At 44.6% G+C, this 20114-nt stretch overlaps 2 protein-coding genes across 3 annotated transcripts in view; both read left to right on the plus strand.

Moving 5' to 3' along the window:
* The window catches only part of kiaa0753 (KIAA0753 ortholog), a 43231-nt gene extending 43122 nt beyond the window's left edge, over positions 1-109 (plus strand). Inside the window, exon 20 of the transcript XR_006022992.1 lies at positions 98-109. The gene's annotated coding sequence lies outside the window, so the exon portion shown is untranslated. The remainder of the gene's footprint in view (positions 1-97) is intronic.
* The window catches only part of pitpnm3 (PITPNM family member 3), a 93136-nt gene that overhangs the window by 17339 nt on the left and 55683 nt on the right, over positions 1-20114 (plus strand). Inside the window, exon 3 of one of the 2 annotated variants that reach the window (XM_042063912.1) lies at positions 6445-6549. In XM_042063912.1, coding sequence (XP_041919846.1) covers positions 6445-6549 — 105 coding nt within the window. Of the gene's footprint in view, positions 1-6444; positions 6550-8907; positions 9004-20114 lie in introns of those variants that run through there. The other variant, XM_042063913.1, reaches the window with a different exon arrangement.

A 20114-nucleotide genomic window follows, 5' to 3' on the forward strand; every position in this document is an offset into this window, starting at 1 on the left:
ATAGGGCCTATGGGCTAGTGTCCCTCTCAGGCCACTGTACAGTGTCTTCCCCTGGTGAGCATTGCTGTCAAACTAGCCTGCTGGATGGGGACGGCAGAGAGAGAGAGAGAGGGAGAGAGAGAGAGAGGATTCAATGTAATCACTTATCCGCATGTTTCCACATCTATCTTTTATGGGACACGTTTCTCATTCATTCGTAATGAGACCTCTGCAGACCTGGCCCTGGCCGCCACGGGGGTGTGAAATTAAAGTCCAGATGTTTGTGCTGAATAAAAATCGTGTGCGGGGGGAAAAAAGTGGCAGCCAGTGGCCTCCCGTGCTTTCATGTCATCCTCCATTATTCCACCAGTGATTCCTTTCATTGCGTCGCCATTCACCAGCGCAGCCTCACTCTGACATCAATGGAGCCTCATATTCCGGTTCTTGATTGGTGCATAATTTGGGAGAGATTTGTGTTTCGGCAGTCCAGGCAGACACTGAGTGACTGTTCACAGGGACGTGCTGACGCTGCTGGATCTGACCGACAGCGGAGGGAGTGGAGCGTCCAGAGATTTGTCCTTTTTTGTTTCTAGCGTTCTCGCACGCAGAAGAGGTAGGTTCTCTGTAACAGCCAGTTAGGCTCAGCTACAGCAGAGACAGTGACCTTTAAAGAATGCTGGACAAGTAAATAGAGCGCTCTGAAAATAGCTTCTTCATAGCTCCTCAGCTGATTTAGTTCCAGTTCCTCTCTTTGTAGTTCAAATGAATTTCTGTGGCAGCCTTTTGCAAAGGAACTCTTACACAGTAAAAGGCCAGAGAGCTAGCTTTCTCTTGGGCCTTGTCTTTTTCATAGTTTTTTGTGTGTTGTTTTGTTGTCTTGGATACTGCCTCCCTCCCTGGTAGGGGTTAGTAGCAGAGCATCAGCTTGTTGCAAATACTATATACATTAGGGGCATGCTCAGGACTCTTTAGCTGTTGGTGAAGAAGAGTATATTTGTAATAGCACTGCTGGCTCAAGTGTCCTGAAAACAGATCCACTGGATAAAGAAATATTTGAGACAGTAAGAATAAAGAAAGAGTAAGTGTGAGAGACAGACAGAGAAGGAGAGAGTGAGTGAGACAGAGGGTTCTAGGGAGAGAGAGAGACGAGAATAACACAGAGTCAGGTTGGTTTATGCTTCACTCCCCTCAGCCCATCGCAGTGAGCCTCCAGGAGGTTTATTTATTCCGAGGTGATTAATGTCACCTCCCGCGCTGCAAAGCATGGGTGCACAATTCAGCCATGAAAATGTATTATACTGTCAGAATGACGGGATTTGCTAAATGGATGATCTGTTGGAGGGTGTACAAGAGCACAATGTCCTGAAATGCATTGGCTAACTTTTAGGTTTTAGCTTTTTTTTAATTATGTATGTATTTATTTTACCCCATGTAACATTTCAACACTCGGCCTTTTAAACGGTAAAAGAACATCAGTTTATAATTTATAATCCCCGTAACAGTAAAATATAGTACTCTTGACTGTTTTGTTTTTGAAGGTCGTGCTGTTGTTTGTCTGCTGATTTGGATGCATTCCGACGGAAATCTCAGTTTGTTTTCCTGGGCATATCTCATCAGTACTGTATGTGTTGTTTTCCTGGGCCCATTTCATCTTGTATGTGTGTGTGTGTGTGAGAGAGTGACATCTTGTTTGTGTGAATGCATGTGCGAAATGCGTCTGTGAAATTGTGTTTTAATTGAGTTCAGTTTATCGCATACGTTGTGTGGAGATGTCTGAGTGTTTGTTTTTGTTGTATTAAGCCCTACTTGCATGTGTATTGTGGAGTGTTTTCTGTGTGTATGGGAGAGAGTGTCTGTCTGTCTCTCTCTCTCTGTCTCTCTCTGTGCAGGAATGTGTTTATATATCTGTAGGGGTTAACCTGTAGCACTTTGAGTTCGAAATGGAAATGTGTTATTATAAATGTATTATAATAATTGTTATTATAAGTATGTGGCTTTGGGTGTGTGAGAGACAGCACTGTTTTCTCACCTCCCCTGACCCGTGCCGGATCCCCTGTCAGAGGGGGGAGAGGATGGACTGTCAGTGAGGGGAGTGACCATGAGGGTGGGGTGTGGAGGAGTGCACTGGGGGGTGGAGCGCCGCAAATGGCGGCGCTGTGGCTGGGCCTTTGGCTGTCACACACACCCAGACCCCCCTGGGAAATGCCACCATTGTTTGATGGCCTCCATGCCCGCCACCACACTGTGGGCTGTGGCAGGGTGATAAGCACACTGTCACCGTCACTGTCACAGACCAGAGATGGCCAGTGCCTCTCCCATCTCCACAGCAATTAGGCCTGGAATTCCCATGCTGCTGGAATTCCAATGCTGTCAGTCCCTGTCGGCTCCACTAGAATAGCTGGAGAGTATGTTTGTGTGTTTGTCTAGGAAGTTGAGTGGTGCCACTAAAAGTTCAAATGTTTTGGCCAGCAACTGGAAGGCGAGTCATGAAATTAATGGATTACTATCCATATATGTAGATTGAGGTAATTTAATCAGCGTGAAAAAAATCTGATTAGATCCATGCGAAACAGTTATGACCGATACAAACTTTGAAACCAGCCCATTTTTCTCTGTGCCTAACATCCACATCTGTGAAGAATACATCAGAACACTTTTTAAGGCATAAATTAGCACTCTGTCTTTAGCAAAATATCTTTTCAGCCATCCTTGTAGAACTGATGAGAGCAGCTTCTATGCATCACAAGCAGTGTGTGCATAGATGTCACCCAGGCCTGCAATTTCTGGGCGTTGTTGAGCTGCGCTCGTAAGGGATCTGAAGTCATTGCTTTTCACATGGTCAGACACATTACAGGGGCGCCATGTGATGTGCTGGCCTTCTGTGGTGGCAATGCCGACCGCTGTGCCTTAATGTGCCATTTGTGCCCCCATTCCAACAGCGCAACCCTGAAGAACCACGGCTGCTCAGCCTTTCACTGCTATGAAGATGGATCGGCGTAATATACTCACCATGGAAGGGCTGGCCCCTGCCTGCTCCTGTGGATTCACCAGGCTATCTCTCTCTCTCTCTCTATCTCTCTCTCTATCTCTCCCTCTTTCTCGCTCGATCTCTCTCTACTCCTCCTCGGCCCTTCTCTCTCAGGCCATGTTTGCTTTGCTAAGGTCCATCTTCAGGTCTCCCGCAGGAAACGTTCCTTTATTTCTTTTCTTTTTTTCTCTGCTCATATACAACCTTCACACTTCATCCGTTGAGCGTGTGAGTGAGAGCGGAATCGGCCACAGATTTCCTGATGAATGAGCCAGAGTAAGGCTTAATCAAGCATATGCCGGCGACGCTCGGGGAATTTATGTCGCCTGCGTTGACAAATCTCCATCACATTAATCCAAGATCTGTTACTCGATGACATGAATTTCAATAAAGAGGGATAACTGATGGCGTGTTCCTAACTATATAATGTTTACAGAACCACTTGATCCTTCCCGCTGATTTAGAATAGCAATAGATTTTTCTCTGGAAATGGATTGCTTTTTTTTCACTGTGCATTATATTTTGCGAGAGTCATTTTAGTTCCATTACTAATTCATTAGCATGATGCTATGTTATAGGGCAGGTTCCTGACTTGTAAATTTATGCAACACTTTGTCTGCATGTTGATGATGTTGTGCTACATGCCCCTGGCTGGCAGGGTGGCTATGTTGTGTCTTGAATGCACAAGTACTGAGGTCCACAGCTCCACACTCCTCAGAGTGCTATATGTTACAAATGAAATCACAGCCTTTCCTCACAGTAAACAGAAATGGGACACTGCCACATAACTGTCTTGTAAACCTTATTATTTTTTAAGTGGTGTTAAAATGTCTCAGTAGCCCCAGTGTGGGTGTTAAGAGAACAACGGCTGCTGCTCCCTGGACTGCCTGCGTCTCTCTCAGCCTCCCAAACATCTCATCTGTGTCCTTCTCCCTAACCTCCCTCTGCACTGACATGACCTTTCAGGAGTTTTTGGTTTTACTCCATAATACTATTTGCTGTACATGCCATGCCAAATGCAAATCTCTCTCTCACTCTCCCTCTCTCTCTCTCTCTCTCTCTGGCACCCAGGCCCCTGATTCTCCCCTGGTTATTTTCATAGAATTTTCCTTCTATTTCCTGCTTCCAGATTTCTTTCCAGTTTCTTCACGTCGAGTTCCTTGTAGGCCTCAATTCATACCTCAGACTTGCCCCAGTTGCACCTCAGAATGTTGCCTTCTTTCCCTTTTGTTTATGCTTTTCTAATATTTTTGTACACATTTTCTTGGGTTTGGATTTGATAGTCCTTTTGCTTTTTTCTTCTTTTTTTCACTGTCTCTATTCATGTCTTTCAGTTGCTTGCTTTTTCCCTCATCTCTATTCATTTGCTGTTTTTCACCCCGTTTGCAGCTTAACATTTTCCACCTTCTCTTGCTTTCAACCCCACACCATAATAGCCACTTTCTTGTTCAGATCTCCAGGAGTTGATGGAAATGCAAACGCCACTCCAACCTCTTCGATGTTGTTTTTTTTTTTTTTTTTTGTTTTTTTAAAGAAAGATGTGCAGATGTAGTGGGCCATTAACAGTACCTCACGCCATCGTCAGCATGTTATCCATTTTTACAAACAAACCCCAGACACTGCAATTAGTTGTGTATAGAAACTGGGTTGCTGAAATATTTTGCTGGTTCTTTTTTATTTGGGGGGTTGTCTTGCCAGAACAAGTTTAGCTAACAACGACAAAAACAAATCTTTTTCTATGGAAGTACATGTCTCTAACTGTCTCTGAGCTATACGTAATATCAGTTACATGTAGCACTGTTTGTCAGAACTTGTTTTGCTTTGCCAGCCGTGACCTCTCTGGAAGCTTTCTGCATTCCTTCTGTGTTGCGCTTGGTAAGTGACGGTGCAGTGTGAAGAGTCTGTCTCCTGAGTCATTATCAGTTTCACAATGGCATCCACTGTGTCATTGTCTCTAAGGAAATGAGCCAAGTCGCCTCGGCTCGGAAGAGACAGGCTTTGCGTGCGCTGCCATTGTGCGCGGGCTTAATTAGACAGCTAACGCTGATGGGGAGAGTCGTTTTAAGTGACGAGAAGAATACTGCAGGCTGCGCCATCAGTGCAGTGGTTTTCACTACTCTCCTCCTCCTCGCCCCCTCTCCTCCTCTCCTCCTCCTCGCCCCCTCTCCTCCTCTCCTCCTCTTCTCTTTGTGTGTATTTGGTTTGTCAGTTGCAAGGACGTGCCGGCTCATCTCTGTCGAGATTGTTTAAAAAAAAAGACAGCGGAATCTCCCCAACCTAAGAAAAGAAATCATCATTCCTCTTTTGCTTGTTTGAAAGAGAAGCTTTTGATCAGCGTGTCTTTTCCCTCTAATCCCTACTTCATTTAAACCTCTTCCCTGTCTGTCTCTCTCTCTCTCTCTCTATCTCTCTCCTCACGATTGTCGTGATATTTTATTTACTCGGCTAGTCCGATCATTGTCAGCTCCTTTTTTTTCATCCTTTCCTCTCTTTCAGCTTTAAACATGTTTCACACCACTGAGAACTGGCGTTCCTCTCCCCTCTGTGATGCTCTGTGATCAGTGGCAGGCCTTTTTTACTTCAGGCTCTGGAGCTCAGTGTGTGTGTGTGTGTGAATGTGAATATGGTTGTGGTTGTCCTCATCTTATTTCTCCCCATCAGACCCCAAGGCTGATCATTATGAATCTTTCAGGGTTTTATGCAAATGTGTAGTCTTATGTGTATTGAAGTATGTATTTGTGTGTGTTACACTGTATATGTTTATGACAGTTCTGTGTGTGTACTGCATGTGCAAGTGTGTGTGTGTGAGAGTGCTCGCGCAAGTTGTGTGATTGTGTGTCTCTGTATGTTTCATGCTTTTGTGTGTCTCTGTGGGTGGGTGTGAAATTAGTGAGAAGGAATATGTGAACCAATGGCCCGAGAGTCCCATTGACAGTGATGGGACCTGACAGCAGTGTCAACGCCTATCAGCTGCGCCGGCGGTTCGTCTCGGGGCCAGTGGACGACGCAGCACAGGGCATGTGTTGTCTCTCACAGCGCCGTGCTCATCACCCCCCCCCCACACACACACACACACACACACACACACACTTCCCACATCCCGACCTCATGGTGTCAGCCTGCAGTACAGTCAATACATATCCTTCCACACTCTCACTTATCGTCATCCCCCCCTATACGGTGTTCCCAGATAATCCGATAAGCACTTTGTAAAGCCCTCTGATGGACTGTGTAACTTAATATCTCACCCCCCCCCCCCATAGCAGAATGAGTGATGGTGCTGATGCTGTTAATAACGTACCCACAGGCTAAGCAGCGGTGTGATAGCAATTAACTGATGATGAGGCTGGAATGAGTTGGAGTTCGCTGCAGGTCCCGCTGGCTTGTGGGCGGCTGGCGTGCTGGTGCTGATGCCCTTGCTGTTTCCTCCCTGACAGAGGTTCTGGAGGGGAAGACAGCCATGCTGCTGGGCATGAGCCAGTGGAACTCCAACGACCTGGTAGAGCAGATCGAGACGCTGGGACACATGGACCAGACGCAAGGTAAGACAACACTCATTTCCGTCTATCGCTCTGTCGCTCTGTCAGTCTGTCTGTCTATATGTGTACCTGTCTGTCTGTCTTCCTGTCTATGTGTACCTGTCTGTCTTCTCTGATGGTCTCTGCCAGTATCTGTTTTTTTTGTTTCTCTGTCTTTCCTGTCTTTGTTTCTTTATCTCCCACTCTACCTTGGTGTTTGTCTTTCAGTTTTTTTTCTCTTCCTCTCAGTCTCTCAAACTCTTTGGCTTTCTATTAGTTTTTTACTGATACACAAAACATACTGGGTAAACACTCACTTTCTTTCTCCCTTTCTGGCCCCCACACACATGCACTCCCTCCCCTTCTCCCCTCAAGTTAACACCAGCCCACTTCTACAGTCATTCTGTCTTAGAGTGTCTCTTGGAACATTAGCCACAGAGCAGAAGTCATTCAGGTGCCATTATTGATCGCTGCCCTCCATTTTCCAGTCCAATCTTTTGCTGTTATTGTGATCACTGAGTTACTAAAAGTAAATAGTTACATTGCTTTTTTGTCACCTCCCAAAAGCCCATTCATCAATTTTTGTTACTTGTTTTTTTTTAATGTTTTTTTATCCTGTGTTCTGTTTAAGATGGTTTAATCAGAATCAGTGGGGTGGGGGTGGGGGGGTTCGGCTGGGGATGACAACTTCCTTGTTGTCCCTGTCAAGGTTGCCAAGTCCTGGACACCTCAACAGGCACAGGCAATATGCAATATACAGTTAAGAAGGGTGGGAATAGTGCAATATCAGTATAGACTGAGCTTTAAGATTAAACATAAATATAGTGCAAGGCAGTTCAGTGCAATGATAATGTATTAATAACACTATTGTAACTGTAAGGTTAAAGTACATATGAGGTAGATGAGCAGAACAGTGTTGATTGACTTTGTTCAGTGTAAGGGTGGGGGCTATTTCTGAGTGTTCAACAGAGTGACTGCTTGGGGGAAGAAGCTGTCTTTGTGTCGGCTGGTTTTGGCAAACAGTGCCCTGTATCGTCTACCAGAGGGAAGGAGGTTGAACAGTTTGTGACCAGGATGTGAGGGGTCTGTAGAGATTTTTGCTGCCCTTTTCCTGACCCTGGACCGGTACAGGTCCTGGATGGAGGGAAGGTCAGCTCCAATGATCCTCTCTGCAGCTAATTGTCCGTTGCAGTCTGGCCCTGTCCCGTACACTGTACACTGTACACATGGAGCACTGTATTCTCAGCCCTTGCACATGCATTCATCTCTTCTGTCAGGGATCAGCAGTGTTGTCTGTGGGAACTTCTCTTACATTTTTTTTTGCTCGAGTAGCATTCCCTTGTTTAAATATTAACTGGGTAAAGTGAAGTAAAGTGCTTGTTGTTTCTGCTTCATTTGTCTTTCCTGTGCTTTGATGTGCTCTTTCTACCTGCTCATCGAGCTCTGCGTGTGTGTGTGTGTATGTGGTGTGTGTGTGTGTATGTGTGTGTACTGGCACACTCGGGAGCATTACTGTAAGGCAGGTCTTGCCTGTGTAGGCACGTCTCTTGTGAGGTTTCGCAGGCTTGTGCTTTCACAAGGTTTGCTATTGGTTGACAACTTCAGAAAGTATTACTCTCAGCACCTCTTGTAGTACTAGTTGTCTTGTAGAGCTACACGGTACATTTCAGAGCATGTGCACCATTTGAAGATACCTCCACCCGTGCCCACGCACTGAACAAATATTTGTAAATGTCAGCAGTTTGCATATTGTCTGCATATGTAACTCAGAGTGGGAGAGTGAGCATAAAGGTGTTGTTGCAGAACTGTAATGTGCATGAGGGTTGCGGTCCTACTGTATTTGTCTGTGGATCAGTGTTGTCATCAGTGTGTGCATAATGAAATGAGACTTTCATGCAGTATCGGTAATGCCTCGCAGAGCACCCCCACCTCCACGCCTACCTCACCCACTCACAGTATATTCTTACTAGTAAACCCAGTGCAGCAGCACATAGTTATTTTTAGACATCTTGGTTTATGCAGTGGCCTACAGCTTTGTATAGCTGGATAATGAAGTCTGGAGTTCTTAAGCAGGCTGAGACTTGCGGACTGAGACACATTCATCTGTGATGAGAGCATAATATGCTATTACAGCACCAGCAGAACACCTCAAAACTTACAATTGACTCATGATAACAAATGGAAAGGATAAAACACGAGAAATTAATAGAATGCTAAATTATTCAAGCATAAAATTGTTGATTATTTGTCCTCTGTACTTACAGACGCTTCTGCGTATATCCAAAGATGTGGCACTTTGATCCTCGGCAGCTGTATGCCACCCAGGCTGTTTCCCAGGCTGAGCCACCTCCTGGTTATCCACTGATTCACTCCATTATTTACTCCGACGAGGCAGTTTTTCGGTTGCCTTCCCTCGAGAGAAGTCTTTTCTCCTCCGGACAACACACCGGGACGGATGGCAAAAACTATCATGCAGATGTAAGCACTCCTGACAGCTCTAAATAAGCAATCAGAGCTTTGTGAATCATCCTCCATGTTTCTGTGGCCAACCAGAGGAAAAAGAATATACAGAGAATCTTTAGTTTTATTGCATTTGTTTAACTCATCTTGCTCTTTTGTCCTCATTCCTTTTGTCGACTAGGGGTCTGGTATCTTGCTTGATTTGTTTCCTCGCCTAAAGCCGAGGAAATATCACCATTAATTTCTCTCTCTTTCTCTCTCTGTCTCTCTCTCTTTCTTTCTTTCTCTCTCTCTCCCATTCTGCTGTGCTGCTGGGGCCTGGTAGAGTCTGGCTCTGGTGACCCTGTTTAATGGGGACACGGCTGTTGTAAAATGTGAAATATGAAAGCAGCACGCAAGTCAGTTTTTCCCCCTTTTCCGAGGCAATGCTGACGATAGAGCTGCATCTGTTGCCAGACAGGCGGCCGCAAGGAACGCCTGATGCCTGCTGCGCATGGCGTGCGTTTTTTCAATAACCGCAAGAGCCTTTGAACAGTACGCCGATGCACGCTCCCCTTCAATCTGGGGCTCTCTCTGAAACGCAGGGCTTAGGGTCGGCAGACATCTGATTCACCTCCTCGTGTTGGCATGGCAATCCAGAATCGCTATTATATCGCAGTTTATGGAGGCTTTCATTCATGACGGCAATTTCATTGCGAACCCCTCTATTCAGTATTATCCACACACACTTATTTCTCAGGGCAGGAGGTTTATGCTCACACTTATGCTACCGAGACACATGACACCAACTGTTGACTCTCACACTGACTGATACATGTTTTACACATTTAGCCATTTAAGCTATTACATTTATCACAAGGTTAGCTAATAGCATTGTATTATAAGTAAGGGATAATGTATAGAACGCCGGTCATTATGGGGAAAATAAGTCCCGATAGGGCGAACCGGTCTTGTTTCGCCCTGAAGGGACTTATTTTCCCATGATGACCGGCATTCTATACATTATTCCGCTTATTATACGGCTACTTGCCAAAACGAAAAAATAAACTCCATGATATGTCTCTTTACACTTATTTGTTACCGTTTCGTCGTGGCTTTTGCTGAGAAACAAATAGTTTGCAACACACGCTGAACTTGAATCAAACATTCTTTAGAACACAGCTGATCAACCGTCTGCTTTCACTTTTGAATGAAGTTCCAAGCACAAACTCCGTTGCCATTGACAGCGGTCATTCTTGTTTTCAGAGGTCCTTTCCCAAGAAATAATGACCGCTAGAACTTTCGGAAATCCCATTCAAGTCAATGGAGCATTCTACTTGCATTGTGAAGAGCCGTATAATAACATGGTAATAACAAAGTCCAGTGAATATGAGTTAGTGAAATCATGTTATTGGCAGTTTGCTTTCCACCTTCTTTTCTCTCTGTGTGATGCAGATTCTAGTCTGCAGGTGATTGACCTTAATGGCCTGCTGTAATCCCTGTTTACCTGGCGTGCTGGAGGCATGCATAAATTAGGCCTGAATGCAGGAAACCGCTACTGAAGAGATGTCTGGCGGCCATCCATTAAAAGCTGCTGCGTTGAGTGGATTCCTTCAGATAAGCAGATCTAAGCATCCCCCTCCCCTTCACTCTCCTATTGCTGTTCACCATATATAAAACCAGCACAGACAGCCACTTCTGAAGAGGCCAGAGCAGCTCTTGGCATTCCGCTGTCCTAATTAACCTTTTCGATGGTAAGAAGTTCAGCTGTCACTCAGCGCTCACCTGCTTTGAAGTGAGGCCAGCAGGTGAGCCACTCCCCAGGCCACCGCTGGCCGCCGCTGGTGATTACACACAGGTACACACTACACACACAGGTGTCTGATAATGGCGTCCTAATGCAGTCTTAACAGCCCCGAGGTGAATGGACCCAATCAACCTTGAGAGGCGGTGACCCAAAGATGGGTACTTTGTTCCTGTGTGTTTGACATTCATAAAAACAGTTTGAAACATGTGTCATTGACATGACATTCATTAAGATGCCATCACAAGGACACACATGCGCATGTACAGTATGTGCATACACAAACATGCACATTCATGCACACACATGTACAGTCATGTACAGACATGTACAGTCTGTGGTCACTGGGTGGAAATTCTCATCAAACCTGTCATCACGAGCAAAATGGGATTTTGCCAGCTGTCTTCCCAACAGACCTTTAATTAATGGTAATGAATGTGTGTGTATGTGTGTCATTCATTATGTGTTCATATGTGTTTACACAGTATTTGTATGTGTGTGTGCTGTAGGTAACCATGCGTATATTGCCCCCCCTTTCTCTCTCTCTGTCTCTCTTTCTCTGTGTCTGTGTTGTTATGATGGGCAGCTGCAGCCGCTGTAGATAGTGGGGGATTAGTGCAGTGATGGAGGCCTCCTCTGGTGTTAAATGAAGTGTCTGCGGAATGCGACAGCCACCCTCCCTCCTTCCGACACTCACACACTCTCCCACAGCGCCGCCACCAGCTTTAGTGCTGCTGGACCATACATGCGTTTCAACTGCTCTGCTTATTCAGTTAATTACTTTTAATTAGTGCCAATGCCTAATCACCTGATTACTCAGATAAGCCGTCCAAGGACGTGTCCCGGAGGAGCTATCTGAGAGGAGAGCGGCTGGCGGGTTTGTGATTTGCGTCGGAGAGAGTGGCGGTAGCGGAGGAGTGCGTCCACCAGGGACGAGATGGACAGCGGAGGAGTGCGTCCACCAGGGACGAGATGGACAGCGGAGGAGTTAGCAGGCCGTGCTGGAGAGGCGAGCGGTTGTGGTTGCTCCCAGAAGATCATTGGCAGAGAGGCGCTTCAGGCTCTCTGTTACTGGCACCACAGCTCTGGGATGGAACAGGGTGTGCCAGGATGATGCCAGGCATGCCTGTGTGCTCCTCCTGTTCAGCCTGTTTCTCTCTCTCTCTCTCTCTCTCTCTCTCCCTCTCCCTGTCTTCCAATCTCTGCCCTGGGCATGTACCCTCTCCTAATGAAGCTGTTCAAAGAGCTGTCAGTAAGACAGCAGCACCCGCAGAGACAGTACAAACTCACGGTCATAGTCACCTCTGCCTCTCTTTTATTCCCCCTCTCTCTCTCTCTCTCTCCCTCTCTCTCTCTCTCTCTCTCTCTTTGTCTCCCTACCACTATCTCCACTTCACCATCCTTTTTGGGCCCATATGCCAGGCTGTGCTGTGAGCCTGCACGACTAATGAAACCGCTAATGTAGTGTGCCATAGCAAACGCGCTTAGGGAAATGTTCCTGTAATAAGAATGCGATGTTCACTGCACACTTGTCTTCTCACTCCTTCGCTGTATTGTAATGTAGCCCGATGTGCCTAAATTTAGAGCGTTATATAACCAAAGCTAACTGAATGAGGAGCGGCATGAGAGACAAGAGGAAATGCCTCTGGTTGGGCTTCGTTTCGGGTGTCATTCTTTAGAACATCCAGCTGAGATTGGTTGCGTAAGGACCCATTTGCAAAGCAAAACAAGGCAAAAAGAAACCTATTTACATGGCATTGTGTCACTGAGCTGATGCTTTTATACAAAGCCACTTACACCAGCAGGAGTCAGAAGCACATTTCATTGCACTGTTGCTTGCTAAGCGGAAATAATGCTTTATTGTTTTAGGACCCAAAAAGAAAAACAAGTCAAGGCAGAGGAAGCACCTCTGGTGATTGCTTTCCAGAATTCTCATTTGTCAGTTAAGCGATAGTCTCCATTCTCAGTCCGAGCACAGTCACCTATTAGGGCGCCAAACTTAATGAGCAATTTCCCCCCCTTTCATTTATCCATTTAATCAGTCTCTGGAGGGAGGATCGAGGAGGAGCGATAGCCGCTGTGGGCCTGAGTGCTGTCCAGCGTCCCCCTTTTATCCAAGCCCATCTCTCGGCGGCAGCTCAACGTGGCCAGCGTCAGGGGTGAGGTGCAGAGACGACGGCATGCTGCGGTTTCCCCTCGCCCCCTTATCTGTATGCCTCCTCACACGCTTCTCTTGCTGAGTTGTCGTTAGCACACAGCGTTTGTTTGGCGCAATCTCCATCGCACGCTAATTCCCATTTAATTGCATTTTCCCCCCTTTTTGGTTTTTGCCTCCATTTCCCTGCTTACACACAAAACCCCTTAAGCGGGAAAGGAGAAAGACAAAGCCTGCCTCTCTCTAGAATAATAATATGGAGCCAGAGATAGAAAAAACACAGAGATAACGCAGAGAGAAAGAAAGAGAGAAAGCATGGGAGTGCACAGTATTCTCCCACATGGATTCAAGGCTTGTTGATAACATGTTTGTGTGTTTGTGTGTGCTTGCCTCTGTGTGCGCGTACGTAAGCGATAGATAGAGTTATCACAGAAAGAGAGATAACTAAAGCTAAAGCTAAGAAGAAATATAAGGAAAAAATGTTACAAGATAATCCACACGAACTTTATGCAGACTTTACCAGAATCAACAACAGAAAGACCATCAGTAACCTTATCTTCCATACCACAATGATACCATCTTGGAAATTTGCTCCCATTTTAAACCTGTTTCAAAAAGAGGGCATTGGAAGAGGTGGAAGGCTAACCGTGTGTAAAGATAGAAACCTGGACACTGATGACCCAATACTCACCATTACCTACTACACTAATGGCACAGTACTCATACAAGGGAGTGAAGAACACCAGTTAGCTTCGAGAAAGCTTTCCCGTCTCTAAAATGTAAAGTGGAAAAAGAAAACAAAAGTGATGCTACCAAACCGTTGGACTCTACATATTACTACACCTCCATCACTACCAAATAACAGGCAAATAGCAGAAAGCCTAGCTTTACTAGAAATGGATTATACAGAGTTTAAAGAACTGATGCGTACAAAAACAGGAGACTGCAGCTCTGTTTAACAACTAAGAGAGGAGATCCAGCATTTGAAGAGCGCGAACATGAACGCCATCACTGAGCTCAGGGAAACCCTTAAGAGCGTGCAAGAGGAAAACTACAGCCTCCGTGCACAGATGGCTAAAATGAAAGAGGACAATTCAAGCAGGGAGAGAGCCATTACAAAACAGCTACAAGAACTGCAAGATCAACTATTAAATATCTTTCAGCCCCCTCCCCTGCACCCGCCTGGTAATTCCCCTCCTCCCCCACAACCCCCTACAGCACCCCGCTCTGTCAAACCCCCCCCCCCCCCTACCTTTACCATCTCCAACTCCAGACCCGGGTCCAGATCAAGAAAAAAAGAGCCAGCACATCGCAATCCTGATGGACTCCAACAGGCGGTTGCTGGACCTGCAAAGGCTTTTCCCGAAGCACAAGGTGACAGTTAGGCCCTGCAGCACCACAGAACACGCCCAGCAGCTCCTGAGAAAGGATGCCCTTGGAAATCCACAGTGCATCATCATACACACCGGTACAAATGACCTCCATACTCTCGGAGCTGCCACAACTGAAGCTCTCATGAAAGTGGCAGAAAAGGCAAGCAGGGAGTTCCCCGCGTCACACATTGTGATTTCAACGTTGCTGCCACGCCGTGACACCACCCCACATGTCATCAATGGGATCAACGCCGAAATCAGCAGGAGATGTGCCACACTGCCCAATGTACACCTGGCACATAACCCCACCATCAGCCTCCGCGACATGTACGACGGAATCCATCTCCATCAACAAGGTGTGAGGTCTTTTGCAAAGACCCTTAAAGATGCTGCCCTAGGCCGTAACCCCTCCTCAACCAGCTTTGTGCCACCTCCCAGGCCCCACCCCCACCCCCCCACTTCACAAGAAGGCAAAACAGTGCCCAGGCCACCATACCCCGCAGCGCCTACACATATCACTCCCCACCAGAGCCATCACACTCCACCACCATGCTCAACTCAAAGAGCAGAATGAATTGATTTGAATCAAATCAAGCTGCACCACCATACAAGAGGCAACAGCCACAGGTAATATCTAAAAGTTACGCTGCGGCAGTAGCCACACACTCTCCTACCCAACCAACGTTCCTAAAGTAGCCACACACTCTCTGTAGTAGGCTACTGGGTTGTGCCCAGTAACCACAAAGAATCCACAATTTGTTGAAAAAAAAAAAAAAAGTCCACTGATGTAAATCATTCCTGTTTGTTATTGTTGCTTACATATCTGTTTCATAATGGTCCAATCAGATGATTTAAAATGTGCTCATTTGTTGTTAGCTGCTGGAACATCCAGGGCCTCTACTCCTCAGCCTTTGGACTGAAAAGTAGGGGCCCTGAATTCCTAGAGTGTATTACAAATGTTGATATTCTCATCCTGACTGAAACATGGTGTGATAGAGACACACCCACTGGTTGTCCCTCAGGTTTTGGGGAAATATTGATACCCTCCCACAAAGTAAAAACAGTGAGACGTGGCCGCGCCTCAGGAGGACTTTTGGTGTGGTTTAGGGAAACTCTTGCCAAACACATTTCTGTTATCACAACAGGAAAAACCCACTGCTGGATAAAAGTTGATAATAAGATTGGCATATCAAAACAAAACATATATCTATGCGCAGTATATGCCCCCCCAGCAGACTCCCCTTATTTTGATGAAGAGCTCATTCACACAATACAAACAGAAGCAAGCAATTTCCAGGCCCAGGGAAATGTGCTATTGTGTGGAGATTTTAACGCAAGAACAGGATATGAGCCTGACCAGGCTGATCCACAAGGCAATAGTCATGTGTTTGGTAGACATACCCCATACATCACACCAAACCTCACCCAGAGAAACAACTTGGATTATGCTGTAAACAAAAGTGGTAAAGAATTAGTGCACCTCTGTCAAGCCCTAGGCCTGTACATACTTAATGGCAGGATAAAAGGAGACTCTTTAGGGAGGTTTACATGTTGTTCATCTCTTGGAAGTAGTGTAGTTGACTATGCAGTCACTGACATGGACCCCTCCTCCTTCAATGCATTCACTGTCAGGCAGCAAACTCAAATTAATTAATGTGTTTCTTAAAATGAATGGAAAACCCACAAACACAAACACGGAGCCCAATAAGCTGTTTAAACTTAATTTGACCTACAGATGGACTCCTAATAGCTCTGAAAAATTCGCACAAGCAATAAACTCACCTGAATTGGTTGAGGACATTACTAATTTCACTAACAAACAGTTCACTAATAATACAAAGGGCATAAATATGGCTGTGAATGAGCTGAACTTAATTTTCCAAAAGTCAGCGCAAAAGGCTGAGCTACTAAGGAAAACTAAAAAGAAAACAAAAAAACAAGATCACGCCTGGTTTGACTCTGAATGCCAGAGCATCAGAAAACAGCTGAGACAACTGTCAAACCGGAAACATCATCAGCCTGAAAACACAGCCCTTAGAACTGAATACTGTGAAACACTAAAAACCTTCAAAAGCACAATCAAAAAGAAAAAAATAAATCACACCAACCAAATTTTACACCAAATTGAAGAGTCCATCAATAACAACCAGTTCTGGGAGATGTGGAACAATTTGAGCACAGCCAAATCACAAGAGTCGGCCCTGCCTATTCAAAATGCAACAACGTGGACTGACTATTTCAAAAATCTGTACAGTGAAATACCATCAAACCCAAAAATGAATCACATCAAGGAAAAACTCCAAAATTTGGAATTTGATCAAAAACAACCAAAACCCTCTTGACTATCCCATCTCAGCAGAAGAATTGGCACAAAAGCTGAAATCATTAAAAACCAAAAAGGCATGTGGTCCTGACAGCATCAGAGCTGAGATGCTAAAATACAGCACTCCCACATTACAAAAAGCTTTGCTCAAACTGTTTAACCTCATCCTTAGCTCTGGCTATTTTCCTGACACCTGGAACCAAGGAATTATTTCCCCAATCTACAAAAGTGGAGACAAATTGGATCCTAATAATTATCGAGGTATATGTGTGAACAGTAATCTGGGGAAGGTATTTAGTTGCATTTTATTATCCATATAGGATCCAAACCTTAAGATAAGTCGAGCAACGAGTAAGAATGAACAGGTATGATAAGGGATCAGATTCCAAAAATAATTCAGTGGAAATGCATGGATTCCAGTTTCTTCCAGTAGCAGCAACTGGAATCCATGCATTTCCACTGAATTATTTTTGGAATCTGATCCCTTATCATACCTGTTCATTCTTACTCGTTGCTCGACTTATCGTGACTAAATTCAAGATGGCTGCAAACGCTAAACTTCGATTTATACAGACAGTATCTTTGAAGATACTGTCTATATAAATCGTCTTGTAAGTAAACTACCAGTGCTTTTTCAAAGTTCTCAATGTCTCGTTTTAAATGTCAGGGCCCTCGGAAGTCTACCAATGAAGTGTGGAGATACATTGAGCCTCGTAAATGGGTGTAAAACAGTGATTTATTTGCATGGCTAGCCCGATGCCGAAGCACCACTATTGAAAAAGCTGTTGGTAGCATCGGCTAACTAGCGCCAGATTTTGGAGTGCAGAGGACAAGCCGAGATGGGCTATGAGACATACGTTCACACTCGGTATCATGTTTCAATACACTTTAGGTCAGTATCACACCGGAATTCTCCTTTAATGAACACAATACCCTCAGTAAAAAACAAATTGGATTTCTCAAAAACCACCGTACAACAGATCATATTTACACCCTACACACCCTAATCAATAAACATGTAAAATACCAAAGAAATGGAAAGATATTTGCTTGTTTTGTAAACTTTAAAAAAGCATTTGACTCAATTTGGCATGATGGATTATATTACAAACTTTTGCAAAGTGGTGTAGGGGGTAAAACATACGATATAATTAAATCAATGTACTCAAATTCTAAATGCAGTATTAAAATTGGAGAAAAACAGAGTTTTTTTACACAAAATAGAGGTGTGAGACAGGGCTGTGGTCTGAGCCCAACATTGTTCAATATTTAAATAAACGAATTAGCGGTGCAGTTGGAACAGTCTACAGCCCCTGGACTCAAGAGGACTTCAAGAAACAGAGGTCAAATTCCTGCTCTTTGCCGATGACCTGGTGCTCCTGTCATCCTCAGAACAGGGCTTACAGCAGCTCCTTGATCTGCTAGAGCAGTACTATCAGTCCTGGGCCCTGGCAGTAAACCCAACAAAGACCAAAATTATGATTTTTCAAAAAAAAAAACAGGTGAACACACAATGCAGTATACCTACCTTGGTCTAATCATTACTGCATCAGGGAGTTTCAGCATGGCAGTGAATGCACTAAAAGCAAAAGCCCGCAGGGCACTCTACGCCATAAAAGAAAATTTCACAAAATAAACATTTATTTCCCAACTACAATCTGGTGCAAAATATTTGACAGTATAATCCAGCCTATTGCGCTATATGGAAGTGAGGTTTGGGGTCCACTCAGTATGCACAACTACACGAAGTGGGACAAGCATCCAACCGAAGCCCTACATGCAGAATTCTGCCGTACAATACTTAAAGTTCAATCTAAAACACCCAATAATGCATGTAGGGCAGAATTAGGCCGTTTCCCATTGGCTTTACCAATACAGAAAAGACACACACACACACACCATCCTATTATTACTCTTGCTATTTACGTTTGTTACAAAAAAAAAAAAAAACTGTCTCTGTGTTAACAGACACATACATGTTCCTGTGCACAGATGTGTGTGTATGTATGTTTATGTACTGTATGTGTGTACATGTATATATGTGTACACAGACCTACACACAAACACACAAACACACACACACACACACAGTCAAATGCTATTATTTATTCTATGTTCACATGTTATACCCGCATTGCTGTATGTCTATTTTCTTTCTTTTGTTATTCTACTGTGTTATCTGTAACACTGGCTTTGGCAACACTGTATCCAAAAGCTCCTTTGAATTTGAATTTGAATTTGAGAGAGAGAGAGAGAGAAATGTATGTGTGTATATGTGTGAGAAGAAAATAGGTGTGATGGCACAGTGGTTGCAGATAAACACGCTGCATAACATTGCATTTCAAATCCAGGAAAGAAGATAATAGATTCCGCCGTCTCTGACCCGTTATGCCTGTGTTGATGTGCTGTTTAACGCCTGGCCGCACATGGTCATTGTATGCATATGAACAGGAATAACAGCCAGAGCTCATTTAGTGACTTCGACACTGTGTCACACTTACAGTACTCTGTTCAGTAGTAGGCCTAGGCAGTGGAGACAGGTCTAGACATAGAACTGGGGCAGTTATATCTGTGTGCATGGGTGTTTGTGTATGTGTGTGTGGGTGTGAGTGGGTGGGTCAGTGGGTGTGTTTGTGTGTGTGTTCATATGTGTATTTGTGTGTGTGTGTGTGTGGATGGGTGGGTGCGTGTGTGTGTGTGTGTGTCGGGGTATTTGTGTGTGTACATATGTGTGTATTTGTGCGTGCGTGCGTGCGTGTGTGTGTGTGTACGTGTACATGTGCGCCCGTGGCACACAGGTTTCAAACGCATCACAGCTTTACATAAGCTGTGGCCCTGGAGAGCTAGCTGTCAGTAAAGCCACTCTGAAGCACCTGAGAACAGATGGTGGAACATGTACAGTAAGTGTTTCTTTACTGTCATAAGGTTGAGATGGAATAGAGCAGTGTTTCTCAAACTTTTTCAGACAAAGGACCACCTAACCAATAAAAAACAAACGGATGGACCACCTAGCTAAAAAAAAAAAGATTAGACCTACTTCAACAGTATATTAGCCTACACAATAGGCCTACTCACTGAACCACCTTGCTTATTGTCTTTGCACTTTGCTTATTGTGTCAGAGGATTCATATGATTTAAACTGGCATATCTTACATAGACAGTGTTACAGAACTGTTTGGATTTACATTCAAGTTGGTTCAATATTGTAAACAAGTCATCTATATTATATTTTACCACGTCTGCTCGCGGACCACTTTGGATAGCTTGCGGACCACCAGTGGTCCCCGGACCACACTTTGAGAAACACTGGAATAGAGGAGAAAAAATAGGCATGACCTTTATGACAATGAAATGGGCCTACTGTATTTATATATTTGTGTCGAGAGAATTGCCACATACAGTATTTGATACAGTACAGTCATGTATATCTGTCTCTTTACCCTTTAATAACCTTTAAAATACCTAATTTAGAAAAGTATCTAAAGAGTAGTGTGG

Source organism: Alosa sapidissima, chromosome 15 (genome assembly GCF_018492685.1).
Source record: "Alosa sapidissima isolate fAloSap1 chromosome 15, fAloSap1.pri, whole genome shotgun sequence".
NCBI lineage: Eukaryota > Metazoa > Chordata > Actinopteri > Clupeiformes > Clupeidae > Alosa > Alosa sapidissima.